A 21,302-nucleotide genomic window follows, 5' to 3' on the forward strand; every position below is an offset into this window, starting at 1 on the left:
CTTGACTTTCCTAGGCTCTGTATGTGGCAAATTTTGCAAAGGTTCAAGAAAAAACCCAAATCCTCAATGAAGAATGGAAGAGACTTCGTGTCCAGCCTGTTCAGCCGATGAAGCCTGTGAGTGGGCACCCTTTTCTGAAAAAGGTACTTTGGGGTGTTGAGCCGGCATTCCTTTCTCCTTGGACATGAAGTTATAAATCTAGCTTGAAAATTGACTGTTTTTCTATTGTCCTCCTTGGTTAATAAGTGTAATTGTGACTTTTAATAGAAAAACAAAACATTTAACTGTTTTTCTGGGTCTTATGTCTAAGGTGTCCTGTTTTGTGCTGGATAGACTTAGATACTAGGACATTAATTAGTTGTGCTAAGCAGAGGGACTGCCTTAGTATAAATAAATATGTTTGTTTACTGTTAAGTTGAATTATAAGTTTAAAAAGCACATTCTTGCTGGGTACAGTGGCACATGCCTTTAAAACCCAATTCTAGAGGTAGAGGCAAGAAGAATAAGGAGTTTGAGGTTGGCCTCAGCTACATAATAAATCAGGTTATCCTAGCTACTTTAGAGCCTGTGTTTAAAAGGAAAAAAAGCATTCTAGCTTTAAAGAGGTAATATGTTTAATTTTTTATTGCATGTCTTTATTTTGCTCAAATTGCATGTGTGTGTGTGTGTGTTTGTGTGTGTGTTTATGCTCCTTCCACATGTGGGTCCCAGCAGCTGAGCTCAGGCCATACATTTGGTAGCCAGCATTTTTACCTAACAAGCCATTTTAACAGCCTGGTAATATTTTTTAAATACAAAAAGCTGATAGTGTATTAAGACCAATGATCATTCCTAAAGCAGGATATAATTGATTTGTACACCACTTTCCTTCCCCATGTGCAGTCCCCATTACTTCTATAGCTATATCCAAAGTTTAAGTCTTTTAGAAAACATTCCTGATCTCAAGTCCCAGGATTCTGAGATCCTCTAGGAAACCCACAGTCTGGCAGAAGCGAACATCTAGTTGCATATGGCAAGCATTGCACCAAACTCTGAGGAGACACAGACGTGAGTTAGAGACAGTCCTTGCTTTCCACAGCTTGTCAGGTTAGAGGTTCCCTTTAGGAGCTGCTGTTAACACTAGCCCAACTCAATAGTTTAGAAGAATTTGGAGAAGGTTGTTTGTACAGAGGACCTGAGTTCAGTTCCCAGAACCCACTTTGGTGACTATAGAGTGTTTCTTATAGTTTTGTTTTTATTTATTTTGCTCTGTAGCCTAGCCTGGCCTGAGATTCACTGTGTAGTGTAGCCTGCCTCAGCCCCTGAGTGTTGGTGTTGTAGGGATGATGCTGTGGTAGCTGACCTGTAGCTGACCCTCTCCTGAATCATGTGCTCACACTCTGCTGTGTCTCACTGCTTTCTCTTCAGTGTACCATAGAGAGCATTTTCCCAGGGTTTGACAGCCAGGACATGCTGATGAGGTCTCTGAACACTGTTGCATTGGTTCCCATCATGTATTCCTGGTCCCCTCTCCAGCAGAACTTCATGGTATGTGTTAAACACTAACGCAATTGTTTAAACTGTGTTGTCATTTTATGCCATCTGTGTGAGTAAAGACTGTCCAGGCATGCCACAAACTTGGACCTAGAGAGTGCAAGGTTCTTGTTAATCCCTCCCTCTGAAATGATGTGCATTACAGACTTCCGAGAAGCTCAGCAGATACAGGCATCTGCCACCAATCTGCCCGACAACCTGAGTTCTGTCTCCAGGACCTGTGTGGTAGGAGTAAAGAACTGACTCTTGCAAGTTGCTTTTTAGGCTTCACATATGTGCCACACATACACATACTCACACACACGCTCTCATTCACACTACAGGTTGCTCTATCCTGTTAGATTTTGGTGCTCTCTAAAATATTGCTGGTGCTTTTTTTTTTTTTTTTTTTTTTTTTTGAGTCAGGACAAGACTCCCAATTTTCTTATTACTTTGACCCAACTTTATAATATTAGTCACAGTTAAATATGGCTAAACCAGACCCTTTAGGCTTAAGCAGGTTGCTGTCTCTGCTGATGGAGCAAGTCTTTTGGAATCCTCTAATGGCAAGGTGCTCTGAAGGTAGCCGAGAGAATAGAGGTGCTTGTGGGTAGCAGTGCCTTCATCTGCTCCCTTATCCTGAGGCCTGCTAAGGTCATTGCTCTGGTCCTCTCTCCTCTCTAATGCTGTTGCTCATCGTCTGCCCACTGAGAGCAGTGCTCCTATTGGATAAGACACGGGCCTACAGGAGGGAGCCATCTCTCAGAGTAAAGCTGGTTTTACTTGATCCTTGGGGATTGAAGAATGACTAGGTTGGCACTGGAGTGTAGCTTAGTGATAGAGTATGTGCTTAGCCTTGGTATGTGTCTGTGTTCTCTGCTGAACACCCTTCTCCTTTAGTATTATTATTGCCCAAAATAACCCATGTTAATATGAGCTATAACGACGCTTTGCTTCTTCATTATGGGGAAGAGGATGTTTCTAGAATACTTAAAATTGTATGGAGACTTTAGTCACATTTTAGGCTTGGACATACCATTGCTAATGTCAAGGTAAACATTTAGTGGTTAATATTGTCTAAACTTGTTTTTTCAACCTAAGAGTAGTATTAACCCTTTTTATTTAAGATTTTGTTGGCAAAACAAAATGGATAGTCCTTAAAAAGGTGTGTAGGAAAGTCTGTGTCCATAGAGATTTTTTTCAGTAGACTCAGAGGCCAAATGAAAGACCAGCCTAGCAAATGTTCCACTGGATAGGAAAGAGGAAAGACAGGGTGGCTCGTGGGGTAAATCTATCTGGTTTTTGCAGGTGGAGGATGAGACGGTTTTGTGCAATATTCCCTACATGGGTGACGAAGTGAAGGAAGAAGATGAAACTTTCATCGAGGAGCTGATCAATAACTATGATGGCAAAGTCCATGGTGAAGAAGGTAGTGATCCTGGGCTCACTGCCAGAAGACTTTGTTAGCATCCTGCAGCTTTTGTTCTGTGCCATCCCTGTGATGCATGCTAAAGAATATTTCGTGTGATGATGTGATTTAGGATTAGGATTTTATATTATAAAAGAAGCTGGGTCACAAAAAGAATTGCCTAGTAATCAGTGGCTAGGAAAGTGTTTATTGAACAGGTGAATTAATCTTTGACATTTTCTGTAAATACATCAGAGGCCATTTTGATTTTCATTTCTCCTTCTCAGAGAACATAGTACTTTGATCCAGGTTTCTTCTGGACTTCTCAGAAATTGGCTTAAATATTCATATTGGATAAGAGCAAAGCATTTGAACTGAGTTAAATTTGTTTTTAATTCTTTTGAGTTTTTGTTCCTTTATTCTATGTGTATGATTGTTTTGCCTGCACAGATGTCTGTGTACCATGTATGTGTCTGCAGTGCCTAAGGAGGCCAAAGGAGGGCAATGGATCTCAAGTTCCAGAAGGTTGTGAGCAGCCCTGTGGGTGCTGGGACTGGGTCGGATGGGTTGGTTCTCTTAACCTCTGAATAATTTCTTCAGCCCCCTATTGTAATTTAAAACAAAAACAAAAAGCATTTATTTGGAGGATGCAGGTCCTCACATGCCACAGTGTGGGGATGGAAGTCAGAGAGTTAATTCTCTTCTGTCACCATGAGGGTACAAAGAATTGAACTCAGGTCACCAGGTTTGGCAGCAAATGCCTTTACCCAGTGAGCCATGTTGCCAGGTCTTAGTTTTAATTCTAGAAAAGGTTATCAATGAATAAAACGTAGGAAGAGGTGTTAGGTGTGGTGGCGCACACTTTTAGGCAGAGGCAAGAGGATTTCTGAGTTCATGACAGCCAGGGTTACACAGAGAAACCTTATCTTGAAGGATTTTTTTTTTAAAGATTGATTTATCGCATGTATGTGAGTATGCTGTCACTGTCTTCAGACACACCAGAAGAGTGTGTACTTGATCCCATTTCAGATGGTTATGAGCTACCATGTGGTTGCTGGGAATTAAACTCAGGACCTATTCTTAGCCCCTGAGCCATTTCCAGTCCTATCCTGAATAATTAAAAAAAAAAAAAAAAAAAGTAAGAAGGGGACCTGGGCATGGTGGTGCACCCTTGTAGTCCCAGGAACTCTGGAGGCCAGGGCAGGGGGATTACAAATTCAGAGCTTGCTCTAGGCCACAGGAAGTTCAGTGCCAGACTAGGCAATCTAGTGAGACCTTGTCTCAAATCAGAAAAAGGACTAGGGATATAGCTCAGTGAGAGAGTGTGTGCCTAGCCTGCCCATAGTCCTGAGCTCAGTGGGCAGAAGAGGGACTCCCCTTGCATATGCCCGCCAGTAGCCCTGCCCACCCCTCACACTTGCTAAGATTCAGAAATATATCTACAGCACCCTCTAGTGTTCAAAGGCATTATTTCAAGTTGCAGTATAACCAAATGAACTATGATTTTAGTGTTAAGAGAAGTCACCATTGAGACATTAGCACAAAGCCAAGTGGTTTTTCACTTGTTATTTTTCTTCCTTGCTTGTGGTTGTTGGCATACCTTTGTTGTTGCTGTTTGATGTTGGAGAGCGAGTTTGCGTGAGCCCTGGCTGTCTTAGAACTCACTTTGTAGACCAGGTTCCCTGATCTATCTATCTATCTATCTATCTTTCTTTCTTTCTTTCTTTCTTTCTTTCTTTCTTTCTTTCTTGTTTGTTTGTTTGTTTGTTTGTTTTTTGAGACAGAGTTTCTCTGTGTAGTCCTGGCTGTCCTGGAACTCACTCTGTACTCTGTAGACCAGGCTGGCCTTGAATTCAAAAATCTACCTGCCTCTAGCTCCCAAGTGATGGGATTAAAGGCATGTACCACCACTGCCCACCTCCCCTGTCTTTCAAATCTTGGGATTAAAGGTTTGTTCTACCATGCTTGGCTTGCTGTTGAGATTTTTGAACAGCAAATCCAGTGTTAAGAGTGACCACAGAAATGAAATATTCTAATAAGGATAAAGTCTATAGCTTGTTAACTATTAACTGTTAACAGTTGTTAGAATTAATCAAATGATGTGTTATACTCCTTACACTCCTAGACCTCAGGGGTGAGTGTAAAAAAGCCTGCCTTGTCTTTTTTTTTTTTTTTTTTTGAGACTGGTTTCACTATATAGCTTTGACTGTCCTAGAACTCACTATGTAGACTAGCCTCAAACTCAGAGATCCACCTGCCACTGCCTCCCAAGTGCTGGGATTAAAGATGTGCACCACCACACTGGCACACTGGGTAAGACACTGTTTTTTTCAAAAAATGTCTATTAGTGTTTTGCCTATATGTATGTCTGGGTAAGGGTATTGAATCCCCTGGAACTGGAGTTACAGATGGTTGTGAGCTGTTATGTGGGTGCTGGGAATTGAACATAGGTCCTCTGGAAGAGCACTCAGTGCTCTTAACCACTGGGCTATCTCTCCAGTTTCAAAACTTTGTCTTCAGAGGGTGGGGGACCCTACCTACAAAGATGAATAGAGTGTGAGACCACCACTGCTCACTTTTCTACTCCTTGTGTTTAGAGATGATCCCTGGATCTGTGCTGATCAGTGATGCTGTGTTTCTGGAGTTGGTCGATGCCCTCAATCAGTACTCAGATGAGGAGGAGGAAGGGCACAACGACACCTCTGATGGAAAACAGGATGACAGCAAAGAGGACTTGCCGGTAACAAGAAAGCGGAAACGCCATGCTATCGAAGGTGCATAACCCTGCTTCCACAGACTGTTTTGAAATTGACAAGGAAGAAGGGAGAACTTGAGAAGTGTATTATTCTTTAAAAAACATGTTTCTCATTGGTCTACTTAAAAGAAAAGCATGCTCATTAACTGGTAGCTTCAGCTGACTGAGCCAGCTGAAGACGAGAGTAGAGAAACTTCTAGAAAATCACTGCTATTAGTTTCTAATTCTACTGTGTTTGGAAAATCTGGGAAGATTTATAAAGGAGAAAATAAGATTACACTCCAGTCTTGCTACATAGGAATAATCAGATTATTTCCTGTAGCTTTTAAATTGTACATATATAAATCAGCATGCTCATACAAAATTGAGATCCTGTGGGTGCGTAATACAAACTTTTATCCTCTTAATTTAATTTTATAAATATTTTCCATGTCACTAGTATTTAACTCAATATTACTGGGCTGAGGCGTTTGCTCAGTGGTTAAAGTCTTGCTCTATAAGCATGAGGACAAGAGTCCGGGTACCCAGAACCCATGAAGATGTAGGATGGGTGTGGTAGCCAGTCTGTAATTCCAGCTTTAGAAGGTGCAGAAAGGGGATCCCCAAGACAAGATGGCTGGCAAGACTAGTCATGCTGGCACACTCGGTCAATGAATAAGGTGGAAGAGGAGTGGAGGAAGATGATTCTAGACATCAACCTCAGGACCTCACATATGTGTGCATGCAATGCACATGTGTGCCCACATACATGAACATATCCACATACATGCAGAAGCACATAAGAATGGGAAAAGAAGGAACTGCTGAATTTCCAAATTGTATGTTAATTGTATGTCCAGAAACAGTGTCTTTCTTCCTGTGAAAACGTCCCAGGGTCCATCCTGTTCTTCAGCACCAGTGTTATGGTGGGATCATCTGTCTTCACTTCCGAGGGATTCTTCTCTAGATTCTAACAGGGCCTCTAGACTTGGTTCTCAATGTAGTTGAGGCTGGACGAGCCCAGCAGCTCTAATCACTTTGTTGCAGCCAGCGCTCAGGAGTTCACTGTCATTTCCCATTCAGGCAACAAAAAGAGTTCCAAGAAGCAGTTTCCAAACGACATGATCTTCAGCGCCATTGCTTCCATGTTTCCTGAGAATGGTGTCCCTGATGACATGAAGGAGAGGTAGGAACAGCGCTCCACTCAGGCTGTGCCCAGGACTTGTGAACACATTTTTTTTGTTTTGTTTTGTTTTTCGAGACAGGGTTTCTCTGTGTAGTCCTGGCTGTCCTGGAACTCACTCTGTAGACCAGCCTGGCCTTGAACTCAGAAATCCGCCTGCCTCTGCCTCCCAAGTGCTGGGATTAAAGGCATGCGACACCACCACCCAGCTTGTGAACACATTCTTACCCTAGTCCATTTTTTGATTAATAAAAAGCCCTGTTGTGTGCCATGATTTGCCCACACTTTTGTCTTTCTTGCCTAGTTATGTCTGAATGTCCCTTGTCATATTAGGGTTCATTCTGTGTACTGCTTTGAGGACATCTGGGCAGAAAACTTGCTCTACCCTTCTGGTTAGTTATACCAGCACTGAACTTACCAAGCCGTCTTCTCCTTACTTTGATACTTATGGCCATCCCTGCAAAATTATGATGGCGTGTCTACTTAGTTGCTTACCATCTACTGACCCACCAAGCCTATGAAAACCACCCATCCTCTCTTGGCACACCATGACTGGATGGCAGTTCCTCTGGCTACAGTGGAGTTTCCTAAAGAGGAATTTTCTCTTTTCTTACAGGTATCGAGAGCTGACAGAGATGTCGGACCCCAATGCACTTCCCCCTCAGTGCACACCCAACATTGATGGCCCCAATGCCAAGTCAGTGCAGCGGGAGCAGTCTCTGCACTCTTTCCACACCCTTTTCTGCAGGCGCTGTTTTAAATATGACTGCTTCCTTCACCGTGAGTGGGGCTGCTCTGTGTGACGTGCTTTTCTCCTCACACCCCATCCCAACTCCTTCCCTGGGTTTTGCTTTACTGTGTGGAGTTCCCAGTTCCTGCTCCTGCAAGGGTTTTATTAAGGGCCAGTTCTCTTTTTATTTGCTCAGTGATAGTGTGATGTGGTTTTACATGATAAGTACAACCTAATTAAGCACTGTGGTTGTCCCTTGGTGCCTCCTGTCTTTGAAAGGATTGTATAGATACCAGAACTAAAATTTCTATACCTTGCAGGTTGCCTTTTCCATAGAATTTAACACCTGCCATAACTCCCTAACTCAGTTTTCCTGTTCCCTCTTATGTCAAGAGGATAAAGCCTTGGAAACACCACAGCCTTTTGTTTTCCAGCTTTCCATGCCACCCCTAATGTATATAAACGCAAGAACAAGGAAATCAAGATTGAGCCAGAACCATGTGGCACAGACTGCTTCCTTTTGCTGGTAGGTTCTTAAGCTGTTCTGGCTTTGTTAACTCTGTTTAAAGTTAAGCAGGAAATGGTCCTTGAAATGAGTGAGCCCACAGCCCCGCAGAGGCCCTCCTGACATGGCAGAATGGATTCAGTCTCTTGGGGTGATGGAGTAAGAGTCGATGAACATTAGTAAAGGGTTTTCTGCTCTAAATCTTATCTACTTCAACTTCAGAGTCTGAGACTGCTGTTCCATTTAGAGCAAAGATGGTGCCTGTGTGCTGGTGCTAGAATATGAGATATTAGAGCAAAGTGTGTGTGTAAGTGTGTGTGTGTGTGTGTGTGTGTGTCATATATACTGTCTCTACACAAAAGCCAATAATTTGAAGATAAGAAAGAGTTGATGGGGAGATTGTTTTTACTCAACAGCTGGCTGGCATCCTGAGGATACTGGTGGTGGGGGGGGGCACCTTTAAGATCCCATCTCAATGGGTGTGATTGCTCATGCCTTTAATTTTAGCACATAGGAGACAGGCATGTGGATAGCTGAGTTCGAGGCCAATCTGGTCTATGGAGTAAGTTCCAGGACAGTCAGGACTACACAGAGAAACCTTGTCTTGAAAAATCTGGAAAAAAAAAAAAAATCTCAAGAGAAGTCAGGAACACAAAGGGCTTCTAGGGAGGAACAGAAGGAACAGGCAGGATGGCAATCTGCCAACAGGTTTTTTGCCCTTCAGGCAGGGTTCTTTTGTTCTCTGACTTGCACATCTCAGTGGTCCTCAGCCTCCTCTGTAACCCATACAGTTAGTTACTTAGGCAGATATATCACTTCTAACCTTCCAAGTAACTTTCACCGTGGTCTCTGAGCTGACGCACAGTACTAAACAGTAAAGGAGTTCATATGTCCTTGTTATCTGGTACTCTGCATTCTGTACGTGATTAGTTAGCTCTTAATATTTTAATCATCTGGTGCGCTTCTCATTCGTATTTAGAATTGGGCAAAGGAAGATGATGTAACTGTGGGTGCAAAGACAAAGGATAGTAAAAGGAACTCACCAGGAAAACTGCTAAGGGGCCATGATTTATTTTGCTGCCAACACTTCATTCATTCTGGCTCTTCAGTGCTAAATGGGAGAAAAGATGGCAGATTGGGGAATAGAAGGCTTTGACATGGTCAAGTATGAGATCCTTTGCTGAAGGGGTAGTCAGAACCTCATTGTCTCATTATACATTTGTGCATAATGCCAAAGATGGGCTTATTATTGTCAATATTAGGAGTGTTTGTTCTCATTTTAAAATTATGTCAAGGATAAGTTTAATTCCAGATAGTATCTGATAAATGAACGTAAAAGCCCTGTTTGTTTGTTTGTTTTTTTTCTTTTATAACCGACTGTCCAAGGGCCAGCATTCTGAGAAGATAGAGATGGGGTTTCTGTCTGAAAGCCTCATCTCAGGACACTTAGAAGCACAGAGGCTGTTACCGGTGGAAAGCAGGAACAGGAGACAGGATGGGGGAGGGTTGTGTGTGTTGAATGGGATCTTGGTCATCTGGGGCATGTGTCCTTTTCTCACTGACTGGCACATATCAATGGAGCTTAATCTTCTGAGGCTGGTTTCTGTAGTTCTGTGGGCAGACATATTTTAATCACTTATTTTGAGCATTGGGTAAGGCGTGTCATATCGTATATATAGAGATATATATAAAGTATGTCAGAGGACAACTTTCAGGAGTTGGTGGTTTTCTCCTTTTGTATGAGTCCTGGGAATCAAACTCAGGTCAGCTGGAAGCACTAACCCACTGAGTCATCTGCCCAGACATACTGCTGTTAGACCCCAGTAATCTATGTGGTTTGTGTGATGCATAAAACTGAAGGATAATGCAGAATTTTATACATACTGATGTTATCTGAAGGCTATCAAATGTTCTTGGGTTCTATCAGTCTACAACATAGATTATTGATTGTTTAAGATGTGACTTGTCAGCTGGGCAGTGGTGGCACATGCCTTTAATCCTAGCCCTTGGGAGGCAGAGGCAGGCATTCTGAGTTTGAGGCCAACCTGGTCTACAGAGTGAGTTCCAGGACAGCCAGGGCTACACAGAGAAACGCTACGCTGTCTCCAAAAAACCAAAAAAAAAAAAAAAAAAAAAAAAAAAGTATAAATCCCTAGGTACGTCCCTTCCAGTGAGCCACGTCCCTGACTTTCCTCTTAGAGTTTGTTTTCAAATCACAGTATCTAGTCAGAGACCATATTTTGACTATACGATACTTCATTATTTTTACTTCAAACAATTTCATCATTCGTTTCTTCTTTTTGTTTGTTTGTTTTGAAACAAGGTCGCACTCTGACTGGGAACTTATTCTGAAAACCATACTGCCCTCAAACTCACAGAAATCTGCCTGCCTCTGTCATCCAAGTGCTGGCATCCAGCCCTCATTTCTTCCTTTTGGTAGTTCAGTCTTGTGAGATGATTTAAATTCTAAATGTAGTTGTTTTCTTAGGGCATCACTGGCCTGTTCTTTGATCTAGGATTCTCAGAAGTAGCTCTGTGCTTGGGTTTTATTTATGATAGGCAGTATTTTGGGCTTGGATTCATCTCCGTTTGAGAGTAATTGTCTCTGTGTACAAAGCCTTGATTCATTTTTCAGCCCTGAAAAAAAGAGGAAGCGAGGTTGGGTACAACTCTCTGCACCCGGGAGACAAAGGCAGGCAGATCTCTGAGTTTGAGGCTGGCCTGGACTACAGAGCAAGTTCTAGGACAGCCAAGGCTACACGGAAAAAACCCTGTCTTGAAAAGCAAACCCTCCCAAAAAGAGGAAGAAAGTGCACAGCATATTAGCCACCAGTGCTGTGTGTTTGAGTGGAGGGCATGTGTGGTATCAGAGCCAGTTAATTTCAAACAGTGGACTATTTTTGAGAAACCGGTAGAAGTGTGTTGTGATGGCAGTTGTGACCCAGCTGAGTTATAGTTTCTGTGTTCTTCTGAGTCTCATGGGGTTTTAGGGAGAAGCTTTTAAGTTAAACAGTGATTATGTTTTAATTCAAAGATTGCACATATGTTAACAAAAATGGAAGCTTTGTGGTCATATGTGAACAAAGTGTCCTAGGGAAAGGAGCCCTGACTCCTGAATCTACTCTGGAACATGGAGCTACATTCTCTGAAGCAGGTTCCATCCTCTCTGACCCTTGGTTCATATGCAGGGGATGTTCTCAAATCCCAGCTGGCTAACATGTGAAAGAATTTCAGATACTTCTCAAAGCTGAAGATGTATAGATTATAGAGGATGTTTTCATGTTTTTGGGAATGTTTAATCACTGTCATAATATGGTTACACTTACATGGTACAGATAAAAACAAAGTATCGTTGTAGAAAGCTTTATGATGGTGGCATTAACTTGGAGACCCTGTGCCTATTCCTATTTCTTACCTGTAATGTGTTCACCACAGGAAGGAGCAAAGGAGTATGCCATGCTGCATAACCCTCGGTCCAAGTGCTCTGGGCGCCGCCGCCGAAGGCACCCAGTGGTCAGTGCTTCCTGTTCCAATACATCAGCCTCTGCTATAGCTGAGACTAAAGAAGGAGACAGTGATAGAGACACTGGCAATGACTGGGCCTCCAGTTCTTCAGGTAAACAGAAAATACCCAGCTCCCACTCTCTCAATATTTAAAACTTTTAAAAACTCTTAATTTTTTCTACTAATTTACCTGTAAGCAATCACGCGTGCACATGCACACCCCACCCCCCCCAAACTCTGTAGGCCAAGCTAATCTTAAACTTGTCCTGATCCTGCCAACTCTGTTTGGATTACAGGAGTGTGCCCATGTACAGCTAACATTTCCTAAATGTTCTCCTTTTCAAGTCAGAATGACGTAGGGGCTACCAACAAACTGCATCCCACACGTTTGTGCTTTCTCCCTTGCTCAGAGGCTAACTCTCGCTGTCAGACCCCCACGAAGCAGAAAGCTAGTCCAGCCCCACCTCAGCTCTGTGTTGTGGAAGCCCCCTCAGAGCCTGTGGAATGGACTGGAGCTGAAGAATCTCTTTTCCGAGTCTTCCATGGCACCTACTTCAACAACTTCTGCTCAATAGCCAGGCTTCTGGGGACAAAGACATGCAAACAGGTACTTCCTGAGAGCAACAGGATGAATGTGGGTTTTTTCCTTACAGTTCATCTCCTCCACTGTCTTAGCAGGCTGGGTCTAGACAGAAACTGTCTTGTGAACCTCTCTTATATCATGGAGAGGTCTTGATCTCGTGTGTGTGTGTGTGTGTGTGTGTGTGTGTGTGTGTGTGTGTGTGTGATTTTTTTTTTTCCTTTGGGATAGGTCTGGCTGGCCTAGAATAGAACTCACTATGTAGACTAGGTTGACATTGAATTCACAGAGATCCACCTGCTTCTGCCTTCCAGGTGCTGACATTAAAGGTGTGTGTGCCGCCATGCCCAGCCCTTCTTCACATGCTATATTCCAAGTTTCCTATCACTAGGTTTTCTAATTGCCACTCCAGTACCTGGGTGCAGACCTTAGCCTTCTTGCTCATACTATACCTGAAAATACGGTTTGACAACACCCACTGATGGTCCAGAGGCATGAAAAGACTGCAGACTGATAGATGGCTCTGCAGGTTCGATACCCAGGATCCACTCATTAGGGAGAACCAACTGTTAAAGTTGTTCTCAGCCTCCACACTTACACTACCATACACACACCTACACAAACATACACATGCATACATAATAAATAAATGAAATGCAATAAAATTCTCCTAGAGAAATGGCAGGGAGAAGAGAGTGCAGAACAGAGATGATAGCCAGGTGCCCGGGCCAGTTTGCCCAGCAAGAAGGGAGCCCAACGCTGACACCCTGACCACACAGCTCCCTGACTTCTGCAGGCTTGCATGGTTTCTTTCTATGAGCACATCTGTAAGCATTACTAAGCCAGGGACTTCTGTAGGCGTTGGGAGCCTGTTTCATGCTCTGTCATGTGAACTGCTGAGGAGAATTATGAGTGGAAGGGATTTATACTTTTTTTTTTTTTTTTTTTTTTGTTTGTTTTTTTGAGACAGGGTTTCTCTGTGTAGCCCTGGCTGTCCTGGAACTCACTCTGTAGACCAGGCTGGCCTCGAACTCAGAAATCCGCCTGCCTCTGCCTCCCAAGTGCTGGGATCAAAGGCGTGCGCCACCACCGCCCGGTGGATTTACACTTTCATCTCAGAGCCCATATGTGTTTCCTTGCAACACAGATTCTTTTTTAAATTTTATTATTTTTATTACTGTGTGTGTCTGTGTGTGGTGTGTAGGTGTGTAAGTGTGCATGTGCCATAGCATTTCTATGGAGGACAGAGAACAACTCTTGGTATTGGTCCTTTCCTTAAGCAATAGGACTAAACGCAGGTCATCAGAGTTGCCTTGCAAGTGCCTTTCCTGCTCAGCCATTATATTGCCAGCCCACAGCATAGGTTTCTTAACCTAAAAGTCTATAGAGTTATATGTGTTTTTTAAAAAGGCAGTTGGGCAGTGGTGATGCATACCCTTAATCCCAGCACTTGGGAGGCAGAGCCAGGCAGTTCTCTAAGTTCCAGGCCAACCTAAGTTTATAGTTCTAGGATAGCCAGGGCTATACAGAACCCCATTTTGAAAACCAAATCAACAAATAAATAAAATATTTTTCTGATACTATTTATAGATTTTGAAGGATATCAGAAGTTTTCATAGCTAAGTAGGGAATAAAGAAAAAGAGGGAGGGGACACTAGAAATGAATGCTATAAAGGAAGAAGCTCGTGGAAGAGGGAGGAGCTAGCTCTCCCTAAACGCTGCTCTACTGGACAGCCAAGGCTTTGGTACCTTTCTACCAACAGAGGGAGCTAGTGCTTAGCCCAGTGACACCCTTCCCAACAGGCCTCACTCATCCCTTGCAGAGCCACTCAGGCAGCTCACTGTGGCTTGGAAAGTGGTAGGTGAAAGCCAGGGTAATGGACAGCAGTACCTGCTCGTTAGCTCTGCCTCCTGGGTCTAAGTAAATCTTCAGTGCCGGTGACCCCCACCCCACCACATCCTGTCTCTACTAAAAAGATGCCCTGTTAGCAGCTTGCAAATTCCAGATTCTTAACAAGCCCAGCACCTGGTCACCTCATCCCAGAGATGTGACAAGTCCTATTCATTTCTCTTCCAGGTCTTTCAGTTTGCAGTCAAAGAATCACTTATCCTGAAGCTGCCAACGGATGAGCTCATGAACCCTGCACAGAAGAAGAAAAGAAAACACAGGCAAGGGTTAGACAAAGGACTCTGAAGGCTCCTCAGGTTATCTGTGCTCTGACCTTGTTGGGTTACCCTTGCCCCCCCCCACCTTGGCTACTCACTGCACTGGGCAGAGCCAGACCATCTTATTGGGACACTCAGATAGAGCTGGTATCCTCAGAACTCCCTCAGGACCTGTGACTAGGGCCAGCCCTTCCCTGTGCCCACACTGAGGACATAGCTGGCCTGTGGCTCTGCACTAAGATTATTTCCCCTTTCTCTGGTATTGATTATCTTCCCCACTCTGCAGAGTGTGGTCTTTTTCTTTAACAATAGTGTTTTTTTCTGTGTTACATAGTGCTGTTATTGATTGGAAGTTGAAAAAATTAAGAGCTGGGTCTGGTCATATGCTTTTAATCCCAGAACTCAGAGGCAGATGGGCCTCTGTTTGTTCCAGGCTAGCCTGGTCTATATAGTGTCAGGCCAGGCAGAGCTATATGATGAGACCCTGTCTAAAAGGTGAAAATTGTCAGTCTGATGACCAGGTTTTCTAATGTATGACCAGACAAATAAAGGAGGTGGCTCTAGCTCTCGCTGCAGAGGAAGTCTCTGTCAGCCTCTTCACTGTAGGCCTTCCATCTACCAGCTTAGAGTTCTGCTGGGCAAGAGAAGAAGTGCGAAGAGGGAGAAGTAGCAGTGTGAGACAGCTTTGTGACTTTGCTTTGTCTGGGTTTTTGTTATTTTGGTGTTTTGGGAGGAGGAACCTTGTGTTAAAGAACTTAGCAGAAAGGGTAACTTACCTTATGGTTGTCAAGCTGCCCCTCGGAGCAGGACACTGTCATCATGCTTGTTGAGAGGACCATAACTCAGACCTATCCTTCTTTCTTTTTCCCCTAGGTTGTGGGCCGCACACTGCAGGAAAATCCAGTTAAAGAAAGGTAAGTTCAGTAGAAGAAAGAGAAAGGTGGGGAGAGATGAGACTGGAGTACATGCTTACCATGTTCAGGGGCACGGGCTCCATCTTAGGCACCTTGCTCATAGGAACACACACAAAGTTCAGATTAAGGCCTCACCCTGTGGTTATCACCCTGCTGCACCTGTAGCTGTCTTGTTGGCCCTACCTGCTTCTACAGATGCAGATTTCTTTGCAGCATCTCTAGGGCTGAGCCAATGACTACAGCTGAGATGCCATCTCAGAAGATAAATGTAAAGCCTTGTGGTCTCTCGAGTTTCCTAATGTGCTGTTTGCCAGTTCCAGACCTCTTTTCATGTTTCAAGTAGCTGCCCTGTTATCTCAGGCCATCTCTACACCCTGCCCACAAAGCAGATACTCTGTTGTTTATGCACAGGGGTCAGCTACATTATCAAGTGCTGAGTGTGTTCAGGGTCACAGTTGGGACAAGCCGACTTCGAGCTGAGGCATTGGAACATTTGGGGGATAGGGCATCAGTGTAGCCTGGTCGAAACAATGTCCTGCTCTATTCTTTTCTTTTAGATAACAATTCTACACAAGTGTATAACTACCAACCCTGTGACCACCCGGACCGTCCCTGTGACAGCACATGCCCCTGCATCATGACCCAGAACTTTTGTGAAAAGTTCTGTCAGTGCAGCCCAGACTGTAAGAGCACCCTGCTTTCACCATCGTCTACCACAGTGGTTGGCCTTGGAGTGCCCAGGCTCTTTTCTCCTGCCCCTTAGCTGCCTGCAGACTTTTAATATCCCTTCACTGTGCTTCAGGCATCCTACAGGGAAGGAAGGAGTGATTCTCCAAGTTGTGGGGGTTGGTCTGTTCTATTTTCTTATTTTTAATTTTAAAACTTTATTATTTTATGTATATGAGTGTTTTCCCTGCATGTGTGTCTGTACTATGGGGCATGCCTGTTGTTCAAGGAGGTCAGAAGAGAGAATAAGATCCCCTGGTACTGGAGTTAGACAGTTGTGAGCCATCATATGGGTGCTGGGAATCAATCTCAGGTCCTCTGGAAGAGCAGCCATTGCTCCTAGCTGCTGAGCCATCTCTCCAACCCCTGTTCTACCCCAACTCTTAAACTCACAAAGTCTCAAAAAAATCCTAAGCACTGGGTGGTGGTGGTGGTACACATCTTTAGCCCCAGCACTCCAGAGGCAGAGGTAGGTGGCCCTCCCAAGTTTGAGGTCAGCCTGGTTTACAGAGTGAGTTTGAGTTCCAGGACAACCAGGGCTTCGCAGAAAAACCCTGTCTCAACACGTGCCCCCACCACCAAAAAATAAGTCTTTTCTCTCCCGCCCATCTCCTGCCTTCTCCTCCTCTCTCTCTACCCACTCTGTATTTTCAAGCAATTTTCCTTTCTTCATCTCATAGGTAGTTGAGATTACAGATATGTTTCATCTTTCCTAGCTGTGAAAGTCATGTTTTAAGTCTTCAGGTGGGTATTCTGGAAGCAGGAACTAGACAGGATGCTTCTCCATCTTCTTAGGAGAATGGAGAAGCGGGAGCTTTTGCACTCAGGGTCTCCTCTTCAGGATGATGGTTTTTAAAGCTAGAGAGATGGCTCAGTGGTTAAAAACACTGTCTGCTCTTCTGGCAGACCTAAGTTTGGTTCCCAGCACCCATATCAGGCAATGTACAGCCACCTGTGATTCTGACACCAGGAGATCTGACACCTTCTGTCCTTGGGCATCCACGCACACTTGACACACACATACACATAAATAAAAATAAAAGTGAACAAAAAAGTTATGTGGGTTGAGTGTGGTAGTGTGTAACTGTAATTAGGTCTGGAACTCCACTGTAGGAGTCTGAGGCAGGAGGATCAGGGTTCAAAGCCAACCTGTGCTACTAAGAAAACTTTTCTTAACAACACCCACCACCTCCAGTTTTGTTTAGGTAGAGACAGGAGCACCTACCTATAACCAACCCTTGAATTGGGAGAATGAACACAGGTTAAATCCTGCCCCAAAAGAGAGAACAGGAGAGGGGAAAGAGGAGAAGAAAAAAGAGGGCTGTGAGGCCATCTTCCAGGAAAAAGCAATAAAATGAACTTGCCAGGAAGCCTTGGTTATTAGAGCCTGGAACCACATGAGGAAAGGAAAGAATAGATTCTTGTGCTGTCCTCTCCTTCCACATCTATAAACCCACTAAGTCTGTAATTAAAAGTTTAAAGAAAAAGAATACATGCACAGACCTCTGGGCTGACCTTTGACCTTCCTGCTCCTCCAGCCGCTACCTCCTAGCTGCTGGGATTACAAGTGTGTGCCATCACACTGGATCCCGTATGGGTTCTTTATGTCTGTAATAACTGCAGATTGGCTGTTGGACTAGCCGTTGACTCTATGACCTGTGCTTGCTAGCCTTTGTCTATATACTCACCCTGGATGAAGTAACTCTTTTTTCCCCCCAGCATATATTAACGTGAACAGGATAAAGAACATTGGTTTCAATGTTTTCATTGGAGTTTAGCTGGAGTTTATTTTGTTGTATTTTGTTTGTTTTGAGACAGGATCTTACTGGATGGCCTCAGACTCACAGAGATCTCCCTGTCCTGTCTCCTGAGTGGTAGGATTAAAGGCATGCACCACCATACTCAGTTGAGGAGTTTGAATATCTTATAGGAGGGGCTAGGGCAGGTAAAAGTGCATACTGTTCTTACAGAACCCTAGATTGGTTCTCAGCATCCACATCAGGCAGCTTACAAGAAAGTGTAACTTTAGCTCTTAGGATCTAATGCCACCTTTTGGCCTCCAAGGGCTTTTGCACACAGGTGCACATACTCACCCAAAGATACATAAAATTAAAATTAAGAATAAATGTATAGGGGGCTAGAGAGAGACAGCTCAGTGGTTAAAAGCAGAGCGCCTGAGTTCTGTTTCCAGCACCCTCACAACCAGCTATTACTCCACTCTTGGAGTCTGCTGCCTTCTTCTGGCCTCTGTGGCTACTCATGCATGTGTTTTACATAGATACATGGATATACACATGCATCAAATATACATACATACATACATACATACATATATACATACATAGGTACGTACATCTCTGGTAGGAGACAGGGTAGGTAGTGTCAGCAGAAAAGTAGTTGTCTACTTCTTACCCACCTCACCTTTCCTCACTTTTCCTGCCTGTGGCAGAGCAATAGATGGCAGCCTCTGGGTTTGCAGAGGGCAGCGCCTAGGCTTCTGTGCTGTGATTGTCACCTGACAAGGAACAGATAGTGATCTCAGCCACAGCAGATAAGAGCTAGTGCTGTTGAGGGCTGTGGGCAGCGGAGGACGGCATACAGCGGATGTGTTCGTTTCAGAAGATGATGCTTGTTTTGATGAGGAGGATTTACTGTGAAAAGCACTGATTTCATTTTCTTTAGGGTTATTACCACCTCAATTCCAAAGTCTGTCAACAAGGATGAGAGGGGGACCCTGTAGGAAATCTCCAGATGACACTTAATAGTCATACCTGTCATTTAGTCTGTTGGGAATTAGTTCATAGTGCGTGTATCTGTGTAAGCACACGTGTGCATGTGCATGCCTGTGTGGACAGAGGTCAACTTTGGGTGTCATTTATGAGGAACCACCTACCTTGTTTTTCTAGATGAGATCTCTCACTGCAACTAAGGGCTTGTTCATTAGCTAGGTTGTCTGGCCAGTGAGCTCCAGGAATCCATCTGTCTGCACCTTCCCTGCACTGGGTTCTAAGCACGGGTGTTTCCATGCCTGACTTTTGTATGTGGGTTCTGTGGATCAAATTTAATTTTTCATATTTACATGGTGAGTACTTTACCAACTGAGCCATGTCCTGAGACCTAAAGGAGGTACTTTCTTGTCTAAGGGAATAGCCAGATGTTCAGGGGAAGGAACCTACTGTCTGTTCTGCCAAGAGTCCTCGGACATGTCACATTCACTTCTCTGCTGTGCCCGACTGAGTCTGACCTGCATCAGTGCGGGCCCGCTTCCTAACCATCCCCATCTCCCCACTCAGGCCAGAACCGTTTTCCTGGTTGTCGCTGTAAGACTCAGTGCAATACCAAGCAATGTCCATGCTATTTGGCAGTTCGTGAGTGTGACCCTGACTTGTGCCTCACCTGTGGGGCCTCAGAGCATTGGGACTGTAAGGTGGTGTCTTGCAAAAACTGCAGCATCCAGCGTGGCCTCAAAAAGGTGAGGTCTTTTCTTGGGTCAAGATCACAGTGGGAAAGAGGAAATGTTGCCAGGTGTCGTTCTATTGGCTCCTCAGGGGTTGTATGTAAAAGTGGTTGACAGATTTTGTCAGTGGTCAAATTAATCTAATTTTCCATTCTACTAAAAAGAGCAGAGGTGTATGCACCATTCTGTTCCCCTGTGGTGTTGGGTTGAAGTTCAAGTCTCTACATATGGGAGGCAAGCACTTTACCTTGGGGCTCCACAGCCCCACTGTTGCCCCTTCTACTGCCTACATTATGGTGTATGCCCAGACTCAGCCCCAGAAGTCCCCAAGGAAGAGAAAGAAAATACCCTATTTCTTTTACCATTTCCAGTTTTTGTTCTCACCCCCTCAAGAGCGAATGGTTTGGACCCTTTCTGTTTTCAGGTTCCCCTGACAGTTGGTAGTTCTTTCCACCTGCCCCCAGCACACACGTGCACATGAAGCACTCACACCCACTCACACCCGCCTGCCATCTAAGGCTTGCCTCCCTCTCCCCCAGCACCTGCTGCTGGCCCCTTCCGATGTGGCCGGATGGGGTACCTTCATCAAGGAGTCTGTGCAGAAGAATGAATTCATTTCTGAATATTGTGGTGAGGTGAGTGTTCCAGGTTCAGCCCATGTTCTTACTGGGAAGATACTGACAAGAAACTCTGTGACTTTCTGTGGGTTAGGCTTCTGTGAATTAATCTCTAAATAACTCAGCCCAGTTTTCATGTGGCCTCTCAGGGGATCCCACAGAACTGTTTGCAATCCTGAAACAAACCACTGTTTGTCAAGTGTTGGTGTCTGGCTGTCTCTAGCCTTCACCCTGGGCAGCTTTGGGTAGAGATGGAGCCAGCAGAGTCTTGCTCTCCTGCACTGCCCCTTCCCAGTTCAGACATTGCTGCACCTAAAGCAGGCATGACATCCTCTTCTTCCTTGTTTACTCCTCCAGCTCATCTCTCAGGATGAGGCTGATCGACGAGGGAAAGTCTATGATAAATATATGTCCAGCTTCCTCTTCAACCTCAACAATGGTATGCCATGGCCTTCTCTACCAAGGTCATCATGTGCAAGTCTTTACGCTAAGCATCCTTTGCTGTGATCCAGGTTCAAATCAACACTGAGTCTGTCAACAGATTCTTTAAACAGAGTGTTAAGCTGAGCTTGGAAGCCTCGTGGGCTCTGCTTCATTTCTGAGTTGTGTTTGGTGTGGGAACAGTGGGCATTTCCACTTGAGAAGCTACCCTAACCAGTAGGTGGGAGGAGATCCAAAATTCAGAGGGGGGACCACAGGGGATGTTCCCACATGAGGAGGCTGCGCTCTGCCCATCTCCTGGTACTATTCTGGGCTTCATGTTCCCATTAGACTAAATCATTTCTGTCTCCTCTTAACTGTCCTAAACTAGATGTAAGGAAGTGGGGGGTTGAAGCTAGGCACATTTCTCATGCCTGTAATCCCAGCATTTGACAGGCTAGAACCATAAATTCAAGGCTAGCCTGAGCTACAGGAGATCGTGTCTTTGACAAACAAAAGGGCACAGTAGTACAGACCTGTAATCCTAGCCCTGGGGAGGCTAATAAGTTCTAGGCCATCCTGGGCCACAGAGCTAGACCTTATACCACCCCCTACCCACAAAGTATAGTTTCCTGGGACACTCATGATTTTCTTTGATTTATGTCATGTAGATTTTGTAGTGGATGCTACCCGGAAAGGAAACAAAATTCGCTTTGCAAACCATTCAGTGAACCCCAACTGTTATGCTAAAGGTGAGTGAGTCTTCAGGAGCCTAGGAAGCGGGTGGGCTGATTGAACTCAAGTCCTGTGATTTTTATTCCTTTCTTTCATGGCTGAGTTACCGTT

The 21,302-nt window shown here is 44.4% G+C and overlaps 1 protein-coding gene across 7 annotated transcripts in view; it reads left to right on the plus strand.

Moving 5' to 3' along the window:
• Ezh1 (enhancer of zeste 1 polycomb repressive complex 2 subunit) overlaps positions 1-21,302 on the plus strand; it is a 34,014-nt gene that overhangs the window by 10,291 nt on the left and 2,421 nt on the right. For 6 of the 7 annotated variants that reach the window (XM_076935775.1, XM_076935777.1, XM_076935778.1 and 3 more), the window contains 17 exons: positions 15-143; positions 1,408-1,527; positions 2,821-2,941; positions 3,371-3,445; positions 5,518-5,694; positions 6,738-6,840; positions 7,454-7,617; positions 8,002-8,093; positions 11,508-11,688; positions 11,987-12,183; positions 14,234-14,325; positions 15,196-15,236; positions 15,794-15,919; positions 19,256-19,434; positions 19,959-20,054; positions 20,394-20,475; positions 21,128-21,208. In XM_076935775.1, the coding sequence (XP_076791890.1) occupies positions 15-143; positions 1,408-1,527; positions 2,821-2,941; positions 3,371-3,445; positions 5,518-5,694; positions 6,738-6,840; positions 7,454-7,617; positions 8,002-8,093; positions 11,508-11,688; positions 11,987-12,183; positions 14,234-14,325; positions 15,196-15,236; positions 15,794-15,919; positions 19,256-19,434; positions 19,959-20,054; positions 20,394-20,475; positions 21,128-21,208 (2,056 nt within the window). The remainder of the gene's footprint in view (positions 1-14; positions 144-1,407; positions 1,528-2,820; positions 2,942-3,370; positions 3,446-5,517; positions 5,695-6,737; positions 6,841-7,453; positions 7,618-8,001; positions 8,094-11,507; positions 11,689-11,986; positions 12,184-14,233; positions 14,326-15,195; positions 15,237-15,793; positions 15,920-19,255; positions 19,435-19,958; positions 20,055-20,393; positions 20,476-21,127; positions 21,209-21,302) is intronic. The other variant, XM_034505589.2, reaches the window with a different exon arrangement.

Source organism: Arvicanthis niloticus, chromosome 6 (assembly GCF_011762505.2).
Source record: "Arvicanthis niloticus isolate mArvNil1 chromosome 6, mArvNil1.pat.X, whole genome shotgun sequence".
Classification (NCBI taxonomy): domain Eukaryota; kingdom Metazoa; phylum Chordata; class Mammalia; order Rodentia; family Muridae; genus Arvicanthis; species Arvicanthis niloticus.